The following is a 26,821-nucleotide window of genomic DNA, read 5'->3' as shown; positions in this document are numbered from 1 at the left end:
AAACACAGGTGAGATACTTCACCGTACTAGGACTCTGACACAAACTTGCAATGTTTCAATTTATGCTAAAAGTAAACAGGCCCACCCACACCAAGGGCCACTTGCTGGACCCTATTTTTTCTAATATAAATAACCTTGCGGTAGAGGATGCTGTCCCCATTTCGTGGTCTGACCACTTCTTACTCCCTTTTAACTGGACCTTACCAGATGTTAACCCGCATACTTTCAGAACCACCAAAGTTGTTTGCAGGTGGTTGAAACTTTCTTTGGATGCACTGACCAACAATCTTAAAAATACTCTTTCCACATCCCAACCTAACCCCATTGTCGCTACAGATAACCTTAATAATTGGCTTGTGCATGCACTTAATTGTGTTCTCCCTAAAAAGCAAATCTCTGAAAAGATGGGAGCAAAAAAAAATCCCTGGTACTCCCTAAAACTACGCCAGCTAAAACAGATATGCAAAAGGCACGCAAGAAGTTGGAGGAAGGACTTCTCCGCTGCTAGCAAAATAAAGTACAGTGAAGCGATAAAAATTTATAAAAATGAAATAAAAAATACTCAAGCACATTACTATCAGGGGAACATTTTATCGGCAAATTCTCCGCGTGAGATTTTAAAAATTGCCAACTCCCTTCTTACCTCCCCCTGCTTCCCTTAATGGCTCCTACAATGCTCAATTGCCGTGTGATCAAATTGCTGAGTTCTTCTCAGAAAAGATTAAAAATATTTATGATTCCTTTTTCCCTATCCCTGCCCAACAAATGCCTGCCCCTAGGGATATAATCACTCCCGATATCCCCATCTTCCTGGAAGAATTCGATCCAATGGACCCTAACACTTTACTAAAGCTGCTCAGAGAGCTTAAATCAGGTTCCCCCTTAGATCCTGCACCCTGCTATCCTCCATAACATCTCGGAGGTGGTGTCACCAGTTATACTTGATTGTATAAACACTTCACTCAAAACTGGAATCGTGCCACCGCAATAGAAACATGCTAGGGTGAAAGCACTTTTAAAAAAAAAAAAAACTTGGATCCAGATAACTGGGGAAACTACCGGCCCATTTCTTTACTACCAGGAGTTAGTAAGCTAGCAGAGAAGTATATAAACTCGATTTTATCAGCCTTCTTGGAAGACAACAACCGTCTGCACCCTACGCAGACTGGATTTAGACCCCAACAAGGCACTGAGACAGCTATTTTGGCTGCAGTAGAGGAAATCGGGAAGACTCTTGACAATGGAGGCTGCGCTGTTCTTATCCTATTGGACCTCAGCGCGGCCTTCGACATGGTCAATCATCATCTCATGATACATAGACTGCGGGAGGTCGGAGTGACCGGAGTGGCACTAAAATGGTTACAGTCTTTTCTCCAAAACAGGGTCTATACAGTCTTTGAAGGGGAAAGCTCTTCGAACCATATTCCGCTGACTTGTGGGGTCCCACAGGGATCTTCCCTAAACCCCACGATGTTCAACGTGTAAATGAGCTCTCTGGCGGAAATAGTACACCCATTTGGGGTACAGATCGTCACATACGCTGACGATACACAGTTAATTATTTCTTTGAAGCAATCCAACCAGCGAGACCCTGATCTTGCCAATTGCTTAGAGAAAGTTTTTAATTGGATGAGTGTTTTCTTTTTGAAACTTAACGGATCCATGACGGAACTCCTTCTATTGGGGAAATCAGCACCCCCAAATGTAGATCATCTTTGGCCTAGCTTCCTAGGTCCCCCCCACTGCTCCTAAAAAACGAATAAAGAGTTTAGGAGTTTGGATCGATTGCAACCTCGACTTTAGAGAGCAATCACGTGAAGTGTCAGGGAAGTGTTACGGCTTACTGAGAAGGTTTAGAAAGGTGCTCTCCATGCTTCCTTTTGCTGCAAGACGACTGTTGGTGCAGGCCCTCGTCTTATCACGGCTAGACTACGCTAATGCCATGTCTCTTGGAGCCCCCAAGGCCAATATAAAAAAACTACAAATAGTGCAGAACTGCGCGGCCCGTATGCTGCTGAACATTCCCAAACGCTCTTCCGCAAGGCCTGCCCTTGCAACCCTGCACTGGCTCCCAGTTCAGGAAAGAATTCAGCTTAAGGCTCTATGTATTACCCATAAGACAGTCTAAGACAGTCTCAGGAAAAGTCTCAGGAAAAGGTCTGCCCCTGATTCGCTCCTGGATCCAACCCTATGCACCTAATAGAGCCCTTAGGTCTGGGAATAAAGGCTTGTTATCAGTTCCTAAGATTAAACGGGCACGGAGTGGAGGCCGACTGTTCACATACAACGCATCCAGACTCTGGAACACTATCTCTATTCATATTTGCTCGGAACCTGACTATCTTAAGTTCAGGAAACTATTGAAAACCTTTCTCTTTCATTAATTTCCCGCAGTATCTGACATGGTGCCTGCACTGGGATGCCCCTGGGTAACCATGCGCTTTATAAATGTTCCTTCATTCATATCAGTCTCATCCAGTTGTGATACTCTCATAAGGCAGAAATATTTGTCAAAGAGTACTCCAAACAAACAGGAATGCGCAGGATTGTAATGCTATTAAAGTGTTTTAAGACCACTAGATAAGTTATGATGTTTGTCTTTCTCTGGCAGCAGCACAGAAGTGGACCATCATTAACCTACATGGATTTATAGTCTAGCTTGACAGTGCAATTGTCACCTCACCTTTTAACCTACACCAATAATTTCCTACAGTTCTTCCTCACAAATTCCCATGTTATTTATTTGTAATGCTTCACATTACTATTCAACGTTCCTTTAAAGCCAGACCTACTGGCATTGCCAATGCTTTTTTCTTTATTGTTTTCTCCACAATGAAAAAATACAATCATTCAGTCAAACACAAGGCAGTTTTTAATAATGCACATTCCATCTTTAATAGATGAGTTTCTTTAAAATAATAACTTTTTCATTCCGTCCACTAAATATGTGCAACGATGTATTTATTTGTTGTAAGCAGAGTCCCTTTTCGCATTAAAAGTTATGATTTTTCATCTTCGCTTTTTAAACATGCTGAAAGTTATATATTTTGCATTGTGCTTTTACACTTAAATGTTAGCGTTCTTAGTTAAATCTAAATTAAACCATGTCTAAGTTTTGCACAAGTCCAGACTAATTCGTAATCAAATTAATTTCACGCATCTTTCAAAAGCAGTTGCCCGATTAAAACCACAAGTCTTGCCATTAATAATACTACGTATCACTAAAAGTAGCACAGAGCAGCCCAAGTGTGGCGGCGTTCGATGGCACAATATTGTGGCGACCAGTTGGAGTCAATCTTTGTTCCCACCATGATTAAATGGAAAGCAGAAGTGTTCTTTCTTCACAGTTCTCTGTATCCTTCCTCGTACCCTTTTGTTTACCCTTCTTCCTCCGCCATCACTGGGTTTACTGTGCCCTTCACATGGTGCCCTCTGGTGGCACAGTGAGACCTGCACTCCTCCGTAAGCAGCAGGACAACCCTATTCTGCTGAGGCTTCTCCAAGTAGTAGCTCGTGAGTTACTGGTAGCTCTCCAGCTACCTGTAAGTAGCTTTGCTGTAAGCAGCCCTGTGATACTAAATCTTAAGATGTTGCTTGTTTGAATGAATATTTAAACATACCAAAATTAAACGCAATGTGTGTATTTTCAGAGCTCCTAAGATGTTTGATGTAAAGTGGTTCAATTTCCAAAATGTATTTAAAGCTGATCTTTCATTATTAAATCATGTGGCTATGGGGAGAGATATTACTAACAGTACTACTCTGGTGCCATGGGCAATGCAGCTATGGCTGCGTATTATCCATGTGAAGGCATTCCAAATTTACAAAGCTTTTTTTACATTACTGTTGGCCACCATACCTGATGCACTGAGGTGATTGCTGGCAATCTTGCATATGGTGGCCACTAAGGTAATGTTGTCTGATGTGATCACTCTTACAACATTAATAGGTCACAACGAATTTCATTGAACAAAAGTATCTCTTATTACAGAAATGATTGGAGACCTCTAAGCCTTGCATATTAGCTAGCCTGATGCTAGGGTCTGATCTCCTCTGAACTCATCCTAATATAGAGTGAAACGAAGACTTCTGATTTGAGTGAGTTAATGTTTAACAGAGGTGGTGGGGACATGGGAGCCAGTTTTGTTTTGGGGGTCCTACTGTACATTTTGCGAGCAACTCCATTGAGGCCAAATACGGTGTAGGGCCTAGTGGAACACCCTGGCCCATGTACACATGCTACATGGAAAAATAACTTAGAACTACTATCTTTGGCAAACACGGCCTCCCTAAGTGATCCTTTTAATTAACTGGAGTACAACCAACTACTCGTCACAGAAACGCTGGGGCCATGTTGCTCTCCCATAATTATGGAAAAAGCTCTGAATAAAATGGGTGAAGGGACTAATTAGTAATGATATTGGCTTATCACATGGAGTCCTGTCATAACTAGATCATTCCTTCAATTACCCTCATGCCAAGACTCTGGGGCCATATGACTGAATGCCACTGATAACAGAACTAGACTATCCATATCCCCACCAAGAAATACTACAACAATACGATCACCAGTGTACCACCACCAATACCACAAGCCCTCAAAGACTACCACTGAAATTACTACCACCAACACCAGTTTTACCACTTCCACCAACGTTACCATCAACTGGTAAAGTCAGTACATCTGGCTATTAGTTAGTATCCCTTGGAAATACATTGGTGCATGACTGTCTGTATGTGTTGCCAAATTAAAAACACACCTATTGGGTATGCCATTCCTTGTACTACAAGCATCCGCAACAGTTGTATACACCTGTACAAGTTGCGCTAGGATTTTTTGCATTTCTATTAGGAGAACCATTTTGCAACAGTAGAACACCCGTGGAAGCTGTCATTTTTCTGACTACCTTCATAGTTCTTTCCTCCTACAAATACCTGCATGATTGGTGAAAGCCTTTTGTGTCATTTTTAGGTCGAGCCTAAACAGCGCTAGCGCTGTAGGCGATTTGTTGTATCTACTTTGTGGAGTCTGACTCCTCGTTTGCTTAGGATTGGCTTATCTGTGTGCCATTTAAAAATGCGAGTGTGGTAATGGCTGATGGGTGTTTCATGTTCCACCTTCGTTTAAAAGTTAACTCCATGGAGTATTGCCTCAGGAGCGAGCAGCGACACGCCCGCTGCTTGTGTGGCTTTAGCTTGTTGTTTTTGATGTTTCCACATGGATGCCGGCCCGCCCTCCATACCTTCCTGGGCTAGGCCATTTCCTCACTGTCTGTCTAAATTGCTACTAGGAACACAGGCGCTACTTTCCAGTTCGTTGGCTGTGTTTCTTCAGTGTGGAAGTTGCTTATATTACTATGACTTAGTTAAACGTCCGTGTCGCACAGTAAGGTGCAAAGTACGTGTGCTCCTGCGTCCGGGCACGTATTTGGGAAGCCGTGGTAAAGCGCTGCCTAACAACGCCTTTGATTGGCATCTTCTTAGCCAATCGAGAGCTAGGGCTGGTCGCCCTGAACAGAAGCAATAAGCGGCTACAGTGATCCTCCAACTTCCAAAATGAGATTACTTAACAGAAGTTTTGTGTAGGGGCAAAGAAAGTTGCATTTAATATTTGGGCTGGAGTTAGTATGTTGTAACGAGAAGTGATGTTGCTTTGGCAATAGGTGGATGGTTGCCTCATGTCAGGCCTGCCCCCTTTTGCTTTAGGAATTCCTTCTTTTCCTTTCTTTTTTTGTTGTTGGATGTGATGGAGCTTTCTACACAAATTGCTGAATAAATGGATTGTGCCTGTGTGAGTCCCAAAGTTAAAGAGCCGTAGGCAAATAAAGGAATCCTACACAAGACAATATTTTACATCCAATCCATGAAGCTTTACTTCAGTTGTTAGAATCAGTACAGAAAGCGAAAGGGCAGTGTGGTCACTGGGACATATAGGACACTGAGACAGGGTTCTGGCTTGTCGGGGTTTTTAATGGTCAGTCCAAAATTATATGTGGGATGAGTTAAACAGAGGCCAAATATAAACACAAACTGGAGGGCTCCTTTTCCTAATAGTTCAGTCAGTATACATTGGGAAGTCTCTGTCTCTCTCAGCCTCTCGTAGTGATGTGGGAGACGTCTTTTGGTTCTCTTCTTCTTCTTTTCCTCGGACACAGGAAGATGGGAATGAGGGCAGAACCCTCGGAAGAAAACAAATAATAATCCGGTATGGCAGGTTTATGACCGAATACCTACCATCACCTTCACCCAGGACCTGGATTGTGAAGCTTATAGGGGTAAGTGAAAAGGAATAAGGGCTTCCGTGCACAGTTGAAATAGTTAAAGAAGGGTACTTGCCGGTGGCCACGACCCTCCTGGGTCATGGCAGGGGGAGTCTCACCGCCTTCCTCCTCCTCTCCGTGTCGGCTGGACTCTCTGGTGTTGCCACTGGGCGGTTCCTCACATTGTGTTGCTCCTTCCTCCTCTTTTATTTTGGGCAGCACCGGGGCTCCTGGCTGGCTTTGGTAATCCGGATTCTCAGCAAACACGACGAGCGCCTCTCTGACCTCCTCTGTGTTCTTTTTCTCTGTTCCCCACCCCTCCTTTGGATGGGCCGACACTCTGTTGCGCACAGGGGCTGGATTGCCGACTCCCTCGTCCTGGCATCCGACCGCGGGCGCCATGTTGAAATCCCCACCTGCCAGAGGCGCGGTATTACACTGCCTTTCCTCTAGGCATGGACATACCGGGCCAAGGAATGCTCCTACTTCCTTTTTGGTAGTTGTTTTGGGTATGTCTTGTATAGCCTCTAACTTATTGTGTTGGGGTCGTAGTTTCCCTGCTTGGATGGAGTATCCTAAATATTCTTTGCGGTTGGTGCCCAGAGTGGTCTTTTTGGGGTTGAGTGCCAGTCCTGACTGGTGGAGAGAGGAGAAGATCCACTGCAGGTGTTGTAGGTGTGTCTCCCAATCGGAACTGTATACCACGATATCATCAAGATAGGCCACAGCGTATTTTTGATGAGCTCGTAGAATGACGTCCATTTGCCTTTGGAAGGTAGCGAGGGCCCCGTGTAAACCAAAGGGCATGACCGTAAAAGGATACAGGGCGGATGGAGTGGAAAAGGCTGTTTTCTCTCTGGCTTCTGGACTGAGAGGTATTTGCAAGTATCCCTTGGTCAAGTCGATGGTAGACATCACTTGAGCCCCTCCCAGTCTCTCTATGAGCTGTTCGACTCGCGGCATGGGATAACTGTCAAATTTGGAGTGGGCATTCAACTGGCGGAAGTCGATGCAAAACCAGAGGCTGGTTTGGGTACTAACAACACTGGGGAACACCAGTTGCTCTGTGAGGGTTCTATGATATCTGCCCGTAACATTGCTTCTACTTCTTGCTCTATGGCCTGGCGCCTGGCAGCTGGGATGCGATAAGGCTTTAGTTTTATGATTTTCCCTGCTTCTGTTTTGATGTTGTGTGTTACTAGGAAGGTCCTTCCTGGGTTGCTAGAACTGAGCTCTGGGAATCGGTCTAAAAGGTAATACATCTGGTGTCTTTGACCACTGCTAATTGTTTCCCCTGTTATTGGGCGCTCTACAGATGTCAGGCAGGAGGGTTGGATGGGTATCTCCATAGGCATAGTATATGTGATGTGGTTAATAGAAATAATGGCGTCTTTGCTATGATGGGGGGGGGTCTTCCCATTTCTTTAACAGATTGATGTGGTACACCAGTCCATTGGGTCCTGTTCTGGGAACTGCTAGTCTATAGGTAACGGGGGTCACTTGTCCCACAACTGAATAAGGCCCTTGCCAGGTTGCCAGAAGTTTCTTGTCCGAGGAGGGTAAGAGTATGAGTACCTTGTCTCCCACTGATAGTTTTCTTAGTTGTGTGCCTTTATCGTAATACATTTTCTGTTTTCGCTGTGCCCTGTCCAGGTTCTGGTGTACCTCCTTTCACAGAGTCACTAGGGTCGATTTTAAGGCAGTGGAGTATCCTAACAAGGGTTTCCCCTCATCCTCCTCCTCCGTCCACTGTGCGGCTGTCATATCTAAAAGAGTGCAAGGTCTACGCCCAAACAATAGCTCAAATGGGCTGAACCCCGTGGATTTCTGCTCATGGGTTCGAATTGCAAACAACACTAAAGGGAGTTTGCGGTCCCTGTCTTTCCCTGTATCAGAGATACACTTTTTCAATATAGTCTTTATAGTCCGGTTGTAGTGTTCCACCAAACCGTCCGTCTGGGGGTGATACACAGCTGTTCGGATTTGGCGAACCTTCAGAATGCTACACACTTCTTTCATCAGTCGGAACATAAAAAGCATCTCCAGGTCGGTTAGGATTACTGCCGGAAACCCAACCCTTGAAAAGAGACGATGGCTTGAGCTACAGATAGGGTGGTCATGCTTGTTAGTGGTATCGCCTCAGGGTAACGTGTGGCATAGTCCACCAAAACCAATATGAATTGGTGGACTCTAGCTGAGGGCAAAAGGGGGCCTACCAGGTCCATTCCCACCCGTTGGAAAGGGACATCGCTAACAGGCAAGGGCGTAAAGGGGCTCTTTTATCTGTTGAAAGGTTGAGGACGAACATTGATCTTTATAATAAACCTGCTCTAACAGATGCATGCATTTTGGGGCAGAATGTCTCCTGCAGGGTAAATGGGAGTGTACTCCTGCACGAATGACTGAATGTGAAACTGGTATCCTGACTTTGTTTACCCTAGCATAGCATTAATCCAGCATGTGCGCAGAGTCCTCAATCAATCAAGATTTGTATAGCGCTGCTAATCACCCGAGAGGGTATCCAGGCGCTGGGAGTGTTGCTGCAGGGGGCTCAATCCAACATCCAGGTCTTGAGTGCTTTTCTAAATTTCAGCAGAGAGGGTGTGCTACGTAGGTGATGAGGGAGGTTGTTCCAGGACTTTGCTTCGAGGTAGAAGTAGGAGCATTCTCCACAGTTGCTGTAAGAGGTGTGGATGGGGCAGAGAGAGGTGGAACACAGGTGTCTGGAGGGAAGGTGGAAGGTCAGTCAGTGGTTGATGTACGCTAGTCCCTGGTTGTGGAGCAGTTCTTCCGAAGGTAAGCACCTCTGTCTTGTCTGTGTGGAGTTGTGGGCAGTTTTCTCATCCAGTTGGCGATGTTTATCATGCACCTGTGGAAATTGAGTGTCGGAGGGGTCTTCTGACTGTGAGAGGATTAGTTTGGTATCGTCAGCATAGGATATGATGTTCAGTCCATGCAATCTTACGACGTTGGCTGAGTGAGTCATGCAGGTGTTGAACAGGGTCGGACTGAGGAATGAACCTTGAGGGATGCCGCAGATGGTGTTTTTGGGTTCCAAGTGAAGGGCGGAAGGCATAGGCTCTGGGTTCGACCTTTGAGGAAAGAGACGATACACTTGAGAGTATCTCGTTGGATTCTGATGTTGCGATGCCTTTCGATGAAGGTGTGGTGTGAAACTGTGTTGAACGCTGCTGGGAGGTTGAGAAGGATCAGGACTGCCCTTTAACCTTGCTCAAGGAGGGATCTGATGTCATCTGTGGCTGCAATCAGGGTGGTTTCTTTGCTTCATGTTTTATTAAAATTATGCTTTCGAGATATCGCATATAAAATTGCACTATGGTTTAACAAAACTCTACCCCCTTTTTTAGGTAGACCCTGGGCAGCGCATGCGCTGCTCTGCGAGGCATACTGTTTTCAGGTAGGGACGTGAAGCTCCGCCCACTCTCTGCCCGTACTCTTCATTGGCTTGTGTTATTGTGCACGGTAAACTGTGGGTGCTCATTGGTCAATAGGCTTAGGAGTCCTTCCTTAGTTCCGCCTCGTCTCATTTTGTAACCTCCCATGGTGACACCCCTCGTTACTTCTGTTGTTACTCGGTAGGCTTTAATTACAGCCGCTGAGCACTATTTTCTCAAATATCTTTGTCCGACCTGCTGTTGCAGGCAGGACACACTCTCTCCTAACGCTTTTTACAAGATATTTTATAGCACGAATGCATTTGCAATGCAATAGGTCTCGCAGTTGTGAGAGTTTAACCCCTTCGGTGCTCATGACGGAATGGTTCCGTCATGACCCACGGTTGAGCTGTGCTCATGACGGAACCATTCCGTCATGACCACGCCCGCGCAAGATTCCGTCAGCACAGCGGCGGAATCTGCGCAGCATCGAAGGGGTTAAGCTATTGGCAGTACAATGCCTTTTATTTATCTGTTTTAAAAACAGCACATAAGTAAAAGCATTGTCATTTACAATGCCAATAGCTCAAACTCTCTTAAATGTGAGACCTATTGCATTGAAAATGGTTGTCTCTAATTGGTGTATGTGATCGGATACACCATCTACATTCACTTTCAATTATGGCATTTGCCTGTGTAACTTCATCTGTAATGGCTATCTCCTTATTGAGTAGTCCATTGTCCAGCAAGCATCTGCAATAATATGGTTTAATCTCACAATAGACTTGACTATCCCTTGCATGTCCTTGGTTTTGAAAATCTTTGAATGCCCTACTCTTGACGATTGTGCAAGTCTTTTCGTGGGGCGTCAGAGCGCATTATGACTGTGAAATACCCTACACCTTATCCTTTGTGTTACTCAAGACTAGCTTTTAGGAAATGCCTTAGGACCTAGTTTTCCTCTGCCTAAGCACTTACTTTTATCCGTATTCTCAAGCTGTCCATCATGTGGCCTTTTAGGTGTATGTGCGCTTTATGAATCCCATTAACATTAGAAATACCCTTTAACTCCACTATCCTTACTGCAGAGGCTAGGTTTCACTAGCCTTCAAAGTTTATTACATGAACTTTGCTGTGTAGTATGTTGGCTGGATAGACCTCCTGGCTGAGGCAAATCACTGCTTTTTAGATCTGGGTTTTAATAGCATGGCTGTGAAGCAAACCAATTGCTAACAATACATATGGATTGGGGTTTAGGCTTGCTCCTTTCAACCATGATCTTTCTTTGACTAGCCTCTCTCAGCCATTGGCTGTAGACTTTGACAATCACGACTTGGCACCGCCCATTGGTGTATGCATCGCTTCCACAATGCTATTGGCTGGTTGGGTGTATCCTTCTGCCTGCAAAGTGTGTGCTTTCATTAAACTACATGAAGGATTGATTACTTAACTAAACCACTCAGTCTGTTCCTGCTGGTTCTCAGTTGCCTCGCTGTAGTGTGCAAATGCTGCCAGTGATACTATATCCAACCCAGACCTGTTGGCTTTGCTATGTTAAGAGTTATGTTTTGGTGAGAGAGCACTTTCTTAAGTTTGGGCTGGGCCACCTCATGATTGCCTAGACGGGTGTTGTGTTGTCATCTGCTCCACCCGGCCCTTGCCAGTTATTGCTCAACACCTTGTGCTGAGTGGGTGCCTTCATCGTTCCTGTCCCAGCCAAACCTTGCCACTTGTTTACAAAACAGTGAGTGCAGGTGAGCATGGATTTTTTTTTCCCTTCAGTTCCATTTAAAGGACACTTAACCTCTTCGGTCGGGTATGTTACCTAAGGGCATATGTGTTTTCATTTTATTTCAGAACGAAGCTCCGTTCTGTAGAATTCAGTGTATCTGTAAAATAAATTGTCTCAGATGCAGTGTAGTGTTTTTTTTTATTTCTTTAACACTGCACGTCGGATAGTTTTCTTTACACTGTGACCTTCACTCAATGTCGCTCTGCAGTTGTATTTCTTTGTTCTGTTTGCAAAGCATGCAAGTTTACCCAATTCTCCTTGTTTACTCCTAGGGCTTCCGTACATTTTTTGCAAAGATGGGCAACGGGGGCAGCGGTGTGTATGACAAACGCATCTCGAGGCTGCTTCCTGAAGAACAAGCCCAAATCAGTGACGCGTTTGACAAAATGACTGAAGCAACGGGCGCCGAAAAGGGTTCCAGGAAATCGGTGTCCCTTGAGATGTTTAAGGTAAGGGCGGCGGTGTCCTGCTTACACTTATTATCGTTTGGAACGTGACGGTGATTTCGCATAACGTTTTAACGCTTTTGAATTTTTAGATTGTAACTTATGATGTAACTTTTATTTTGTTATTTTAAGGAGCTGTGCCATACACCAGTAGTTTTACTCCGACAATCTAAAGGTGTTTACTCCCAGAATGCCGACAGTCGGTACATAGAATAGCAAAACATGATACCGCAATTACCCTAAATAAACAATAGCGTTAGCTAAAAGGCAATTACCAGCTAGCCTATAAAAGAAACACTGGGCCGTTTACACCTGTATTAAAAGCACGTTTTTTTTCTCTTTACGTGTCTCAGGGTTACTGGTTCAATTTTCCATTTCTAGTCTTTCTTCCATTTTAATCTTTCTAAGTTTGGAAAATAAGTTCATCCAATGTGAGTCAAGGTTATAGCTTCCAGAATTCACCAGTTTGTATAATGAAAGCACAGGACTAGCATATGCCCCGTTGATATTGGGTAACCAACCCTAATAATTAACCACATAAACTCATAACAACAATTACAGCAGTGTGTTTGAATACATGAGTCACTCACAAGTTTCCGACATCTAACTATACACTTCTTGCTAGCCTTCCCCACCAAAGGCGCTTGGTTTTCATCCCTCCCCTCGTCACTGTGAAATCCCAGTCGAACAAAGCACTCCGCACTTTACTTTATTATGCACTCTACACTTTTCTTTATTTTGCACCTTTTACTTACACCAAAAAAGGCATTACCTGCGCCCCATATTGCACGCTTTAAATTTTAGATCCCAATCAGCAGCGTTTTCGTATCTGCAGTGTCTGGGGAAATGAAACGTAGGATTGCTGTTTGAAACTACATCTTAAATTCTTCGAGATTATGATCTTAATATTGAAACTTTCACAGTATTCTTCTGCTATTACACTATTTAATGGGTTTTTGTGATTTTATTAAAGGATTTATGATCTACTTTTATAATTGCCTTTTCCCTGACTTTTTAATCCGGTCTTTATCATTGTGTATTTTATCATACAACTTTTATGTCTTGGTAGAGCCGAATAAAGTATTTTGACTGACTGAATATGAGTCATTAACTTTAAAAGCGATTTCATTAGACTTTGAAGAAAACAGTTTATTTTTTCATTGTGTTATCTTCAGATTTTCCAGTGTAATTTTTAATAAGCATTGGCAAACCCAGTGAGTCTGTCTTATTTTCTTGCTTTGTTATTATGGCCATAGCTTTTTGTGTGACCTATTCGGATGCACAACTGGTGACCAACACATAAAGGCATCTATACGCAAACCGTCAGTAATCAGAAGTGCCTATAGTCTCACGCAGATGCACATGAAGTCAGGCCACACACATCCGTGTGCATGCAGACGTAGATGCATGTTTGAGGGTGCATGGATGAATTGAGAATGTTTACATCGTTGAATTGATGGTTCGAAGGCTGGGTCCATGCAAAGTTGGACGGGGTGGTACATGGATGGGTGTTATTGCATAGACAAAAGGATGCAAGTCTTAACAGCGATGAATGGATATTTGGATGATTGTGGTGTGGGTGGATAAATGAGTGATTGGCAGATGGATGTAAAATGATGAACGCATATTGTAGAAGCTCGTCTTCAGCTGTGTTTTCCATTATCAAATTAGAAAAATAAACGGTAACTAAGTGCCTCCTTCTTTGGCACTTTCAGCCGGTTTGAGATTTGTTTCCAAGAACATTCACTGCATGGTTGGACTTGGGGATCTATAGATACAAGCGGATAGTAAAGCAACTTGTCCAAAATGCGTTTTAATGTTGGCTTACTTGTTAGCACCGTACATATGAGCTAATTAGTAAACATAGAAACCTCGCTCTGTGGCTTTGCTATAGAGGAGAGTCCATTACACGTGTTGTGCAGGTGGCTGTCCTGAAACTGTACTTTGTACGTTTATCTGGAGTGGCTTCTGCTATGCCCTTACAGCTCCTGGAAAAAGACCTTGCACGAGCTTCATTCATCTCTTGGGCTGTCACTTACCAGACTGCTCATTACACAGACGTTTTCAATACTGCTCAGTGCATGCTAGAATCTCTTTTGAGGCTTGTCTTTATCTAGCATGTGGCCTATTAGATAGGGAAGCAGAGCAGGGGATTGCCCTGCCCCCTCTTCTCATGGAAACAATTCGTATTCCCTACCTCTGCTATTGTTGACAATCTCCAAATAGACTCAGTGTAGTGTTTGCCACAGAAACTTCACAATAAGCAAATCACTGCAATAGAAACAGAAAAGGGAGCAGTACGTGCGCATATGTGCTCTAGAACATGCAGCTGCCATGTCGAAATACGAATGAAAATCTTCACCTTTTAAGCAATTTCATAGAGGCCCAGACTTTATCAAACTACCATTGCATCTTCTGTTCCTCACATATAAAGCACAGCGCCTGCGTGAAGACGAAGAGGCTTGTTCTGTGGTTGATCAGGATGAGGATGTGTTTGCACAGACATGGAAGAAGGACAGGCACTCTGAAAGCTATGACCCAGTGGTTCTTAACCGTTTGACGTCTGTGGACCTCCGTTTAATCATTACTGGAATCTGGACCCCTCATCCCACCAGCCCCTTCCCCCTCTCCTCCACTGAATCATTGGAATCTGGAGACCACCACTGAGACCATTAATGGAAGCTGGGGACTGTGGCTTAAGCAAAAATAGAGAAACAGGAATTCATCAAACAAATACAAAAGCGATGAAATACATCAATAAATTCACGAACAAATATAAAAATAAAAAAAATCATTTTATTGGGATGGTTGGGGCTTTTCTAAATTCAACTAAGGCCACACATTGTCCATACTGTTTTCCGTTTGATGCATTTGCACTCCTCGCACAAATGAAATAGGCACCAACTTAATTTTTATCCTCCAATTTGAAATTTCTTCACATTTATGGCACGTTTTAAAATGTTCAATTTTACATTTGCTTCTTGTTGTATATACACTTTATTCGTCTGTTAATATTGTTTAATTTTCTAATCAGACGTAAACCCACAGGGGCCCTGGACCACAGGTTAAGAACTGCTGCTTTAACTCTTTTGGCCATTTTAAAATGGAATGCTACCTATTCAGTGGCTTGGTAACACTTTGAGACTGCAAGTTGGTTACAAAAATCCACCGTGGTGGATTACTGTGGTCATATTCTTATGAGTATCTCACAGTGCTTAATTTGAGCTGGTGGTTGCAGGCGAGTCCCATCGGCGTTCATTTTTGGATCCCAGCACTCATTAGAGTTTGACCCAGAATAAGAGAGTGAGAAACAATCAAGGAAATGAAACTGGAAGGAAAAGATGAAAAAAGTGACAAAAGAAGTAAATAGTAACCTCCAAAAGAGAGATACGTGCTAGGTTTATATGTTGGTCGATTAAAGAGGCGTAAGGTGGAATCAAGACTATGCAGTCGACTGACAGTAGCCCCAGTCACAGGTTTCTAGCAAAAGGTTAGACCCTGGCCCAACAAATTAAGCGCCAGTATCTGGTGATGGTATATATTACTCAGCAAGGCTCTGCACCGCAACCAATATGCAGGCACACTACTGCGTGTGACATGGACGCCTTTGTGCAGCGCTAGCAATTCCTATGAGTAGCTTTCCAACACATGTTTTTTGCCCACTGTGCCCCTCTAAGCCCTATGCCAATCAGTCTGACCCTGCTCCTCATGGGAACAGCCCACCCCAAACCACCAATATAGCTCTAAAAGACGAAACAGGCAGGAAAGCATGGTGCACACACCAGCTTGGAAGAGCAGCCAAAGCATGCCAACCAGTACTGGGGAAAGTCAATGCACTGGGTCTGTGTCTAGGGAGGTACTGTGCTGCTGCACTGTCACCAACTGCACCTTCATTAGAGTGTGGCATTTCCACTGTCCCCAGTTCAGAGAGATGGTACACTAAGCAAAGGTCTTGGATGGGCAGCTAATGCAGTCTGGCTTCTGAAAGGGTAGGCCCTGTGCTGGACATAAATAATAAAATGGGGTCTTACCCCACACATTTTAGTCAGTATGCGTTCCGTCCTACCGTCACCCCTCTAAAAGTAGTGCACCTTGGGCTTATTTTTCAACAAACAATGATTGAAGGAAACTGACCTTTTCTGGCTTTTGCAGATCATATAAGGTGAGCTCCTCACTCACAACATGGAAACACTTCCCACATAGGATCCCAAAACAAGCTTGCTCCACATGTAGAAAAGCCTTTCAGTGCCCCGCATAGGGGTAGTAAGCACTATATTAATGCTGCAATACAATACAATACATTCTTCTTTGTTCTCAGAGAACACACCTTATCCTGTCCATGCTTTGTGCGCTTGTGTCTCCACCACTGCCAGTACTTAATTTGAGCCTGTGTTTTCTTGGAGGAGGCATGCAGTGGAATAAAGTCTAGGCATGTTTAGTATTTGCTACCCGGACTTTCGCTAGCAAAGGGCTTGTTATTTTGAGGAAACCATTGGTTCCTGGCACCTATCCGTTTACAAATTAAGTGCTGGGCACTGCCCCTACAAATATGTCCTACACATCAGTTTAACTTTACACTTATCTGCATGTCTAAGGTTTGAGGTAGGAGGCAGGTTAAGGGTGGAAAAGTTTGGCTATGTCCAGAGTCAAACTATAATACATGGTGAAAACATGTTCGACATTTGTAAAATATATAGCTGCTATATTCACACGCCATTAAGTGACTGAATTTTTGAATTAATGGTATAGTAAACTGTGCACAACACTGAAGAAAATGTTGGCTTTTACATTTCCAAACCATGTCAATGAGAAAGTGTCTTGTTGAAACCTTTTCACTTAAAATGCTGTGGGCTGGCCACAGATATGGTGTTCTTTCCACATAGTCTGGCTAACAGTGAAACAAACCATGTAAGCCAGTTCTGTCTGGCAATGAACATTTTGCTGTCCATCTACATAGTGAAATGTTTTTAAGTGCAAAGTGTTTGTTCCGTACCAGGGTTAAGGACAAAGGTTCACCAGGCACTCCTGCTTTCAATCCTTTTTCAGTAAAAGAAAAAAAAAAAGATTGTGTCCGGTTCTCGGATCAAGGGAAGATTGTTGACCTTGAGCAGATAATTAAAGTTACTAAACGTTATTAGAGCGTCTGGTCTAGAATTTCTTTTTAAGGCCTATTGAGTAGAAACGGTGTTTCCTTTATCTAACAGTGGCATATGATGGTGAGGAAAAAGAACTCCGGCAAGGGAGCATTGCAAAGTTTGCTGTATCGCCCTTTATTTGCTCATGCTTCATATTGTACTGTAACATTTGTACAGTGCTTACTACCCTATGTGGGGCACTGAAGAGCTTGCCTAGATAGATGGTGGTTTGATTAATGGTCACACTGAGCCCTGCACCAAGTGCTTGTTAGCCTACTATGTTGAATTACCTTCCTTATACACTTAAACTTCAACAAAAGGTGTAGAATGTGAATAGAAAACTAATTGTGACATGGGTATACAGACACTTCTGTGTGTCCTCTCGGCCATCGTTATCATCATGCAGTGGGGAACTAGCGGAGCCTAGCCTAGCCTAGAATTACAACAGACATGACGTCTTGTCGACTTGTTCTGCCCCTTGTTTATTTTAGTTGCAAAAAGAACTATTGATGGCCAGAATGCAGAACAATGTCATACATTCACCCCAGTACAGAGATCTGGGCCTAAATCCATAGTTTTTTTGCTCACCATGCCATTCCAGTTTGGACCCAGTCATATGCAAATCAGTCTTGACCCTGTGCCCAATGGGAACAGTCCAGCCCGAACTGCCAGGCCAGGTCCTCCCTGGACTGAAAACAAGCATCCTAGGAACGGTTTTGGGGTTTCACCCCTCTTCAGCCAGGATAGCTTGTCTGCCTTGTTTATTTTAGTGCATGACGTGTTGTATTGTAGCATTTCAAAAGCGCTTATTACCCATATGTGGGGCACTGAAGCAGGCTACTTCATGTAGGGTGAGTGGTTGCAAGGATGTTTTTATTTTGATCCTATGTGGGAATTGTTTCAATGTTGTGCGTGATGACTATGATGTGCGGTTATAGAGTTATAAGATGTAGCGCATAGCAGGCGGGTTGGCTAATGAAGTGTAAGAGATAGACATGCAGTGCTATGTTTTTAAGCATGGTGGTAGCCTGGAATAGCTCTGTAGCTCTGGAATTTCATATGATATACAGCATACTTGGCTGGTTACTGCACTCTGTTGTCCAGTCTGAGATTGTATGTATAGTTGAGGTCCTGAGCTGGCCTGGTTGGAGAGAGAAGTGGAGAGATCTTTTGGGATGTACATTTTTATTATCATCCCATATCTGAGTGTCTGAGAGATGTACAATACATATTTTTAAAGTATTTTCCAAAATCTCCAGGAGTAGCACAGTGCATCCTCGTGCTGCAGCTGAGGGACTAGACTAGTGAGACATCTGATATAGAGTTTTATAATGATATGTATACTATCATTAACATGACAAAACAATTAACATATATGAAAATAAAGATAATATGTTGAAGGAAGTGTGCTTATGTTAAGTTAAGCTTATGTAGGCCTCAATGTCAAAATTGGATTGTGCTGCCCATGTGCGAAAGTAAAGCTGAATTTTGTGAGTGGGGCCTTCCAGGTCAACTAATAGAGGCGGGGCTAACACTTCAAACAGTGGGACAGCGCTACCCTTAGAACCAATACAAGAAAAGCAGTCAGATTGCATTGATAGAGTGATAAACGGTATGTTTTAAACATGTAGGTCAAACCTGATATAATTACAACAAACATGTTTTAGTGGATTTGACAATGTTTAAAGTCTACTGACGGAGCTTTAAAAAGTAGAATGAGTGATTTGACAACTAAAAAGCAGCTTCTACAGATTTGAAAACAAAGCACTTTAAAACTAGTTTTTGCAAAGGTATTTCAAGACGACAACACTTTGTGCCAAAATCTTTTTTGTTTGTTTGACATAACAATGAGAACATGAAATATTTGTACTTCCATCTTCAGAAAAATGCTCCTGTAACCAAAAGTATGCTTTCAGTCCGCTCATCTGGATATTGTAGCAAATGTTTGTTTGGGGACGCATGCATGTGCAGACCTCTGAATATTGAGTTAGTGGGCTAGTGAATCTGATTTCTGGATGTTTGAATGGCAAGTCTTGGTTTTGAACCTTAATGCATCTTCCATTCCTACTGAGATTAAAGAGCGCCAATCGGTTGTCAAAATATTGACTGTTAATTATTGTGTCAAAAATCTGTCTTGTTTAAATCAAAATAAAATAGTTGCTTCTAGCACCCAACATATGTTTGTACTAAGCCACCAGGCCTAAAGACAAATCTTGTAACGACTGGTTTTCTAGCATGTAAATGGTAGAAATATTCCTTCAAACTCCAGAACACACACAATGTGTGGAGGATGGGTAATGGCCTGCAAAGATGTCACTCGAACAAAAACAAAAATAGTGCCTCTTAATAGCAAATGTTATAATAACAATCATGCTTTCAAATCTGTTCTGAAGCCCCAGCACATATAGTATCATATCCACTAAAATGTCCAATGATGTGTTTAAATCTGGGGTCCTCAACTTTTTCTGTTCTGAGAGCTACTTCTGATGAGTGAAAATCATTGTGAGCTACTGAAGGCTAAGCAGCTCGCATAGTGCTAGCAGACATCTCCATGCTCAGCTTTATTAACTTTATGCCTCATATTCAAAGAGCCAGATACTATGGTTTGATCATAATACTTTGACTAGGGGGTAATAGTCTAGGGCTGCCATGTGTGTCAGTGAGTGTGGTCCTTGGGGGGTGCATGAACATGTGTACATCTAAATGAGGTATATGTGACTGGGAGACTGTCATATGTACTTGTGGCACAGGACATACCTTGCACCATATGTGGCACCGTTACATGTATAACGCAAACATGTAAATTTCTACCATAAAAAAAAATGGTTAAAGGGCAGAAAAATGTTTTGCAAAAATGTTCATAATATGGAGCATTGTACTGCACTTAAAATTTCTCATACTTAAAATAATGGCTGTATTTTTCTGTTATAAATATGGCACTGTGTCTACCAGCCAGCCACTGGAAGCGAGATGCCTGCTGTGTGTAAAAGCAACACTTTGATATGGGAGAAAATTATACTGAGGAGTTAACTTAATGTTTACATAGATTCCATAAAACTCATCATTTAAATTTCCAAGTATCATATTTACAAACACCTGGCATCTTGCTCCCAGTGGTCTGTAGACACGGTGCCATATTTATAACCAAAAGAAATATAGCCATGTATTTAAATGGGAGAAAGTTAAAGTGAAGAAGCATTTTTCCTTAATCATTAAGACATAACTGGCTTAATTGAAAGTGGGGAAAGAAATAACTTCATCTTTAATACATCTGTTTTTCTTCACTTAAAACTTCTTCTATTAAAAGAAATGACCATTTTGTAGTTATAAATATGGCACAATGTCTACTGGCCACTGTAAGCAAGAGGCCTGCTGTTTGAGACTTTGAAATGGCAGAACATTAAAATAATTTTCTCCCATTTTCAGAAATTCAGAAAAATCTATTTGTTTTCAGCGCCAATACTGAGTCAACAAGGACTTTTATCTTAGAGTTAAATACCTCACTGCTTCAGTTCTTCGTTTCTTTCCGGCCTCGGCATGAATCTGACTGAGCCCTGCTCATTATCAGACCCAGCCATCTGCAGCCTGTTGCAAATAATGTAAAATAAACAGCAACCTCCACTTAACCTTAAAAGGAAAAATTGACCCTGTGTTTATTTAAAAATGAACTGGAGGCAGTGTACTACTCTGAAGGTGTCTGAGCTACTTGTAGCTCGTGATGGTGGTTGGAGACACCTAGTTTAAATCCACATCGACAATGTGCATTATAAAATTCATAATTTGTTACACATTTCTTCAACATTCCTTTGACAAGAATATACATATTCTCTATAATGCTTCTTTCTAAATGTCTATACTAAATATAGAAATTGGCCTGTCTTTGGTAGAGAAACTTTAAATGGGGCTTGAGAAATACCAGGCTGACAACATGGTTACCAGTTTGTTACTGTAACATGAGAATAAGTAGTGCACCAAACAGTGGTTTCATTTGGCTGTGCTTTTGTATTGGTAATCTTTTATACACAATGTCAGGGTTATGCTGCTTTTGACAGATGCAAGCTTAGTTTCACAACAAAATGTGGTTTCACATGCAATTTGAAGAGGCAGGACACAGTGCTTACACAAGGTAATTGTTTGCATAGACGCCATCCTGGGGGAAAAAAAGCATACAACGCACATGTTAAACCAAATTCGACATTTGTCATACAATCAACGTATCATAGATGTTTGCTTTAGGTTTTCATCAGACCAAAATTAATTGTCCAGGCGTGGGCGAGGTGTTGAGCCCCTAAGCTATGCACCTTTACCAATGAACTAGAGACACAGTTCGTTTCTGCTCGATTTCTTCCAACATTGCCACTGGCCCTGTGTTTAGTGCCTGACTGCACCCACTAAATATATTTGGCATGTATACATTCAGGACATGAGTTGAGCTGTTACTTATAAAGTGCAACAAATTCTCTAAGGCACCTTTTTTTCAAATATATTTTCATTAAAGTTTTTGCCTTAGTAAGACATAATATGTTAATGTAAAATCTACGGTTGCAGAAGTGTTATAAGAGCCCATTGGTGAGAAGCTTATAAAATACGGCAATGACATTACAGGTATATGGGTTACCATAGCAGCTGATTGTTAAGAGGGCTTATTACATTGAGATACCGGTACAATAATAGAGGTACTGTAAGGGGCAGCTGAAACATTCCTCAGTTAATTTCATCAACCAAAAGAATACAGCCATTACCATTACAGAACAGAGCCTAATGTTAGAGGATTCCAGCAACAAATCTCGTCATGGTAGGAGTTATGGGGTGGTGCCGTGGAGGGTTCTTGCCAATATTTGTTCTGAGTCTCTGTGGGACGGAAGGGCTTGGTCAGCAGTTCCCATCTGCGTTGGGAGTCTTACAGGGTCAGGGTCAGCTCATTCCTTTGAGGGTGGTGAGGTTACAGCCGTGGAGTTTATTATCTTGTGATACTACTTGGGGATGGGCGAGGCAGGGACTCTGCGTTGCAAACAGAACTATGGCTTGGGAGAACAGGATGTCAGAATGTGGACACGGAGTCTCTCTACCACGTCAGAACCTGTAGGTCCAAATCCAACTAGCTCACTGAGCCTCACCTGAATTCCTAACGTTTTGCGGAGTAACAGGTGATTATGGCAGACCTAGAACATGAACGTCTAGTCCCCAAGTGAACCGTGGAAACAGATCATCACCTTTCGTTCTCACTCGTGCATCTCCATAGTAAACAGAAGAAAGACATAAAGGAAGTTTACAATATATTTATTGACTCTATCGTAGTCTATTTTGAAGCAGGTGTGCTGCGACTAGTAAACAGATATAACTAAGCAATGTAATCAACATTACTAGCAGGCTGTAAACAATGAATAACCCAACCATGGCAATTAATATATCTATCTAGGATTATCCTCACTGTGTGAGCACAGGGATTAGTGATCTCTGGGATTAGCACCGGACCCCATACCTGGTGTGTGTAGTTATACATACCTGGTGTGTGTAGATAGGTGGTCCGCATCACAGGTGCAAACTCAGTTTACACAGGGCTGCTGCCTCTGTTCCAGACTGGTCTCTCTGCTGGAATTTTTCCCTCTGCTCTCCAAGGTGCAGAGACATGGTTTATATATTAAGAACTATTGTGTTAGAAACCTGCAGCTGTGCTACTCTGTTGTGTTTAAAAACGTTAGCCAATGTTGCTGGCCGGACCCAAGAAAACAGCACACCATGTTGTTCAACCTTGTACTGAATACCAAGAAGAGTATCTGAATAACAAATAATGTGCACAGGGTATTTCTAAAATAACATCATATCACAAAAACAAATGTGTTGTGTGGTGTACAAAGCAAAGGCAGATAAAGCTGCTAATATGACCAAGCAAGGGAGAACCAAAGTGGGCCCAGAAGGGGAAATACTACAGGAGCAGGGCAACCTGGATTGCAGTGCATGGTTGAAGGCATCTTGGCACTGAACTTCCCAACAACATTGAAAAAGATATGAGGATAATCAATAAAATAGATGAATTTTAACAGCGTTCCTAAACATAGAATGATCTTCTGTTAAGGAGTGAATTCCAGATAGTGGAAACTACAAAAGAGAAGGCATATCCTCTACTATTTCCCACACTGAGCCTTTCTAAATCGGGAGTCTGAAAGCAGGAAGGAGGTGCCAAAATGAAAGGATTGCTTAGACTTGGAAGCAAACGCAGAAGCAACCTAAAGCCTGTTTCATAGTGTGCTCTATGTCAAAGCACAGCACTTTATAAAGAAATCTTCTAGAAACTAGCAACCAGTGCAGTGTATGATGAGCCTCAAAAAATGTTCTGAAATTCATGACAAGTCACACTGCCATATTCTAAATACTTTGATGTTTGTAAATAGCTGACTCAGGATGGCCAATGCAGCAAGCGCTGGCATAGTTCATTCTAGAAATGATGGTAGCATTAATAAAAAAAGATTTCAAGTGGCATTGAATAAAAAGATTTTTTCAAGATCCTCATTTGGAGGTAACAGGATGATAAAACTGCAGGAGTGGCATGAGGCAGGTGGAAATGTTAATGTAATTTTGTCTGACGTCCTTCAGTACAGCCACAGTGGGAGTCTCCGTGCCTAAGACCAGCCTTAAATTCATCCCTCTATGATATAATAACTGGTGCTCTCCAGGATATTTAAAAAGCAGGTGAGCCAGAAGTGCTCACAAATGTGACTGCTGTCAAAAGAAAGATGGGCCTAAAGTTCGCTTCTGCCCAGGTGTCCCAGTTTGACTCCTTTAAATGGGGTTTGACAAGCCCTTTTTTCTGCCCACAAGTGACCGTGTCAGATGAAAACAGATGTTAAGGTTGAAGGGGAAAGCAGGTGTCGCAACCGATTTTAGAGTAGAGTGAACACACATCATCTGGACAGTCCAACTTTTAGGGAGAAAACCTCCTCCTCTTCCTTAATCTTTGTGAGAGCAGTGAGAGGAGTGACAAAAAAGGGCAAATACTTGTAATCATGCTTTGAGTCGGGATGAAACCAGAAGTGGGGCAATACAATCATGTATGGCCTTGACCTTCCTAAAGAAGAGGCCACATTATCCCAAAAAGTTTGGGAGGTGGAATAGTCATTTTGACACAGAGCAGGTTGGTAAGCTTGGAGACTGCCTGGAAAAGAACCTGTGAGTAGTTGGAGGCCTAAGAAATACTGATTGAAATAAAAGAGGTATTAGTAGCAGTAAACAACCATTTTAGTTGTTGATATTTATGTGGTGCTTTCAAAGTCTGATGGGTGTGCGTGTACATACAGATCTGTTTTGCTAAATGCAAAATTGTATATGTTTCACTTACAAAAGTTGGAGCGGTTACAAACCTTGATTCTCCTCCTCTGACCTGAACCCGCTAAACTATCTCTAGCTTGTTCTAATATCTAAAGAATGATGCTTTGCGATTTATCAGATCATTTTGGTATTTACTTTAGCACTATCTACAGTGTGCGGGTAGCTTCAATGTACCAGGAGCAAAACCAGAGGTGAAGCTAAAAGCTAAAGTAATCTTACAGCACAGTAATCCCAGCAAGGCAGATGGGGGGCAGGGGTCTAAAAATAGGGTGGGTGGCTTTCTGCTTGAGTGGCGGTTGCCATGGGCTTATCGCCCCTGGCAGATATACTGACTGTCCGCCAGATTCTAAATGACCCCCTAAGCATGGTCTACAAGGTTATAGTAGGCAGAGTACTTGGCAATTCTGGTGGTGTTTGTTTATCATTAATTTTTATCTTGATTAGCTTTTTAGCTGTCCTCTCTGATGTTTTCATAGTGGAAGAGCAAAAACAGAGCAGTGAGTGCAGGAACATGGACAGTATAGGTGGGCCTGTCACTTTATATACATTCCTACATCACCACCCACCCTCCCTCCACCATATCTCTCTTTATTATAAGTAATAGTATTCCAAGGCAAAGACGCAGGTCTAGATTTATTAGAGGCAGGTAGAAAAATGGCCAAAGTAGGTGGGCTTGGTGACCCCGAACTAAGACTAATATATTGTTATCTATATACTGGTATGGATATAATCATGATCGAAGCAGAAGGACAGATTTGGACAAAAAGGCCATGGTTGTAAGTTATGTAAAATCTGTGTGATAATTAGTTCACATGATAATTACCAGTACCCTTGTGTGGGTTATATAATGGGTGACCTAATTAACGTCTTCAGAGTTCCCCAGCTCACAATGAAGCCTTACATATGAATCTGTGATTACCACACAGATTATTGGATGTTTTGAATGTATGTCCTAGCATTTTTTCCTAATAGATTTTCTCTGGCTTTTTCAGGAGAAATCAGTCACGTGAAAATTGCAGAATGTGGTAACTGATGCACAACTCCTGATCTGTGTGCAAACATCAATTTGTACAGGAATAGGAATTTACAACACAGCTTTTAGTCGGGTGTAATAAACTTGATCCATGTAGATAGATGCAAATGCATTAAATTGATTTATTTCCAAAGTATCTTCATTCTTCAAGAAGTCTGTGTGCTTCATGGGGGGCGGAGCTTGCCTGGCCTTAAGATGGCCGCTCCGTCATTGAGCTCTGCCGGCCACCGACACTATCCTGCAAAATTTAGTAAGACCTCGATCGAGTTTCCTGACCGGAGAGCCGGGCGAGTGCTGCCCGCAGTCTAGTGCACAGAATGCTGTAGTTAGTTTGAGGATTGCCCCGGTGGATTTCGCACTCCACCCTGAGGCGACCAATGCCGGTGCGCGGCCTGGTGGCGTGGCCAGCGTGACTATAGTCCCCGGCGACCCTGGACAAGGCCGAGTGCTAATTAGCGTGCGCCGCCATTATGGCGGTCGGACCGGTCCCCGGGGGAAGGAGGAGGTGGGAGCACTCCCACCTCCCCCATTATGCGTCCAATAGGTGGCGTTTCTGCAGGGTGTGAACCAGAAGCACTTTAGTGCTTCCGGTTCACGCGGGCATCCCGCGTGGGGGTCCGGCCAGTTTAGACCGGCCTGGCCCGTGCCCCCCCCTTTTAAAACGGGGTGTGGGGAGCAGTACAGCCTCTTGTTCTGCTCTCCCCACGGGCACAGCACCCGGGCCACCAGCGGCCCGTAATGCGTAATGCCCCGGTGGATTTCGCACTGCACCCTGAGGCGACCTATGCCGGTGCGCGGCCTGGTGGCGTGGCCGGCGTGAATATAGTCCCCGGCAGCCCTGCTCTTGCGCAAACATCGAGTGATGGCTGCTGAGAGCAGGACTCCTGACTTGAGTGCCACCCGCCCGGAGACCATCGAACTCCGAGGGCTGCAGCGGAGGTGCATGCTAGGATCCTGTGCACGTGAGGTGGGCTCTCTGCTCCATAGGCCTGATTGAAGTAGACTGACTGGGCCGCCAGCGGCTTTACACGGTCTTGGAGGGAGGCAATAACCGCGCCTCTGACACATTGACAGATCACCCTGGTGCAGCGCTCCCTGGGGGCCCTTTTCCTACCCGCCGGGGGCTCCCTGCAGTAGTGTCCTATCAGAGCCTGGGTATCCTCTACTTGCTACTGCTTCGGTGCGCATTCTTTAACTCTGCCTGATCTACCCTATCTGTTCAACGCGATTATCCCTCCCGGTCAATGGCGGAGATGAGGGGAGCTGGTCGTGGCGTGGCTGTAGCTCTACTGGTGGATTCGTGGCTCCTCCACTGGGGGGTCCCTACCCAGACTAGGGTCGGCCTGGACGACACGCCTGAGGGCCAGATCCGGTGGGTTCGTTGATAGCTTTCTGCACAGTTTTGCCCAACAGCCAAGGGGTGGTGAGCGCTGC

At 43.4% G+C, this 26,821-nt stretch overlaps 1 protein-coding gene across 6 annotated transcripts in view; it reads left to right on the top strand.

The window, feature by feature from the left end:
* The window catches only part of MEAK7 (MTOR associated protein MEAK7), a 240,542-nt gene that overhangs the window by 83,811 nt on the left and 129,910 nt on the right, over positions 1-26,821 (top strand). For 5 of the 6 annotated variants that reach the window (XM_085636837.1, XM_085636841.1, XM_085636839.1 and 2 more), the window contains one exon: positions 11,720-11,896. In XM_085636837.1, coding sequence (XP_085492963.1) covers positions 11,720-11,896 — 177 coding nt within the window. Of the gene's footprint in view, positions 1-9,628; positions 9,679-11,719; positions 11,897-26,821 lie in introns of those variants that run through there. The other variant, XM_085636838.1, reaches the window with a different exon arrangement.

The sequence above is a fragment of the Triturus cristatus genome, chromosome 12, assembly GCF_964204655.1.
Source record: "Triturus cristatus chromosome 12, aTriCri1.1, whole genome shotgun sequence".
NCBI lineage: Eukaryota > Metazoa > Chordata > Amphibia > Caudata > Salamandridae > Triturus > Triturus cristatus.
The sequence above is the reverse complement of the archived record's forward strand: the minus strand, read 5'-3'. Positions and strand labels throughout refer to the sequence as shown.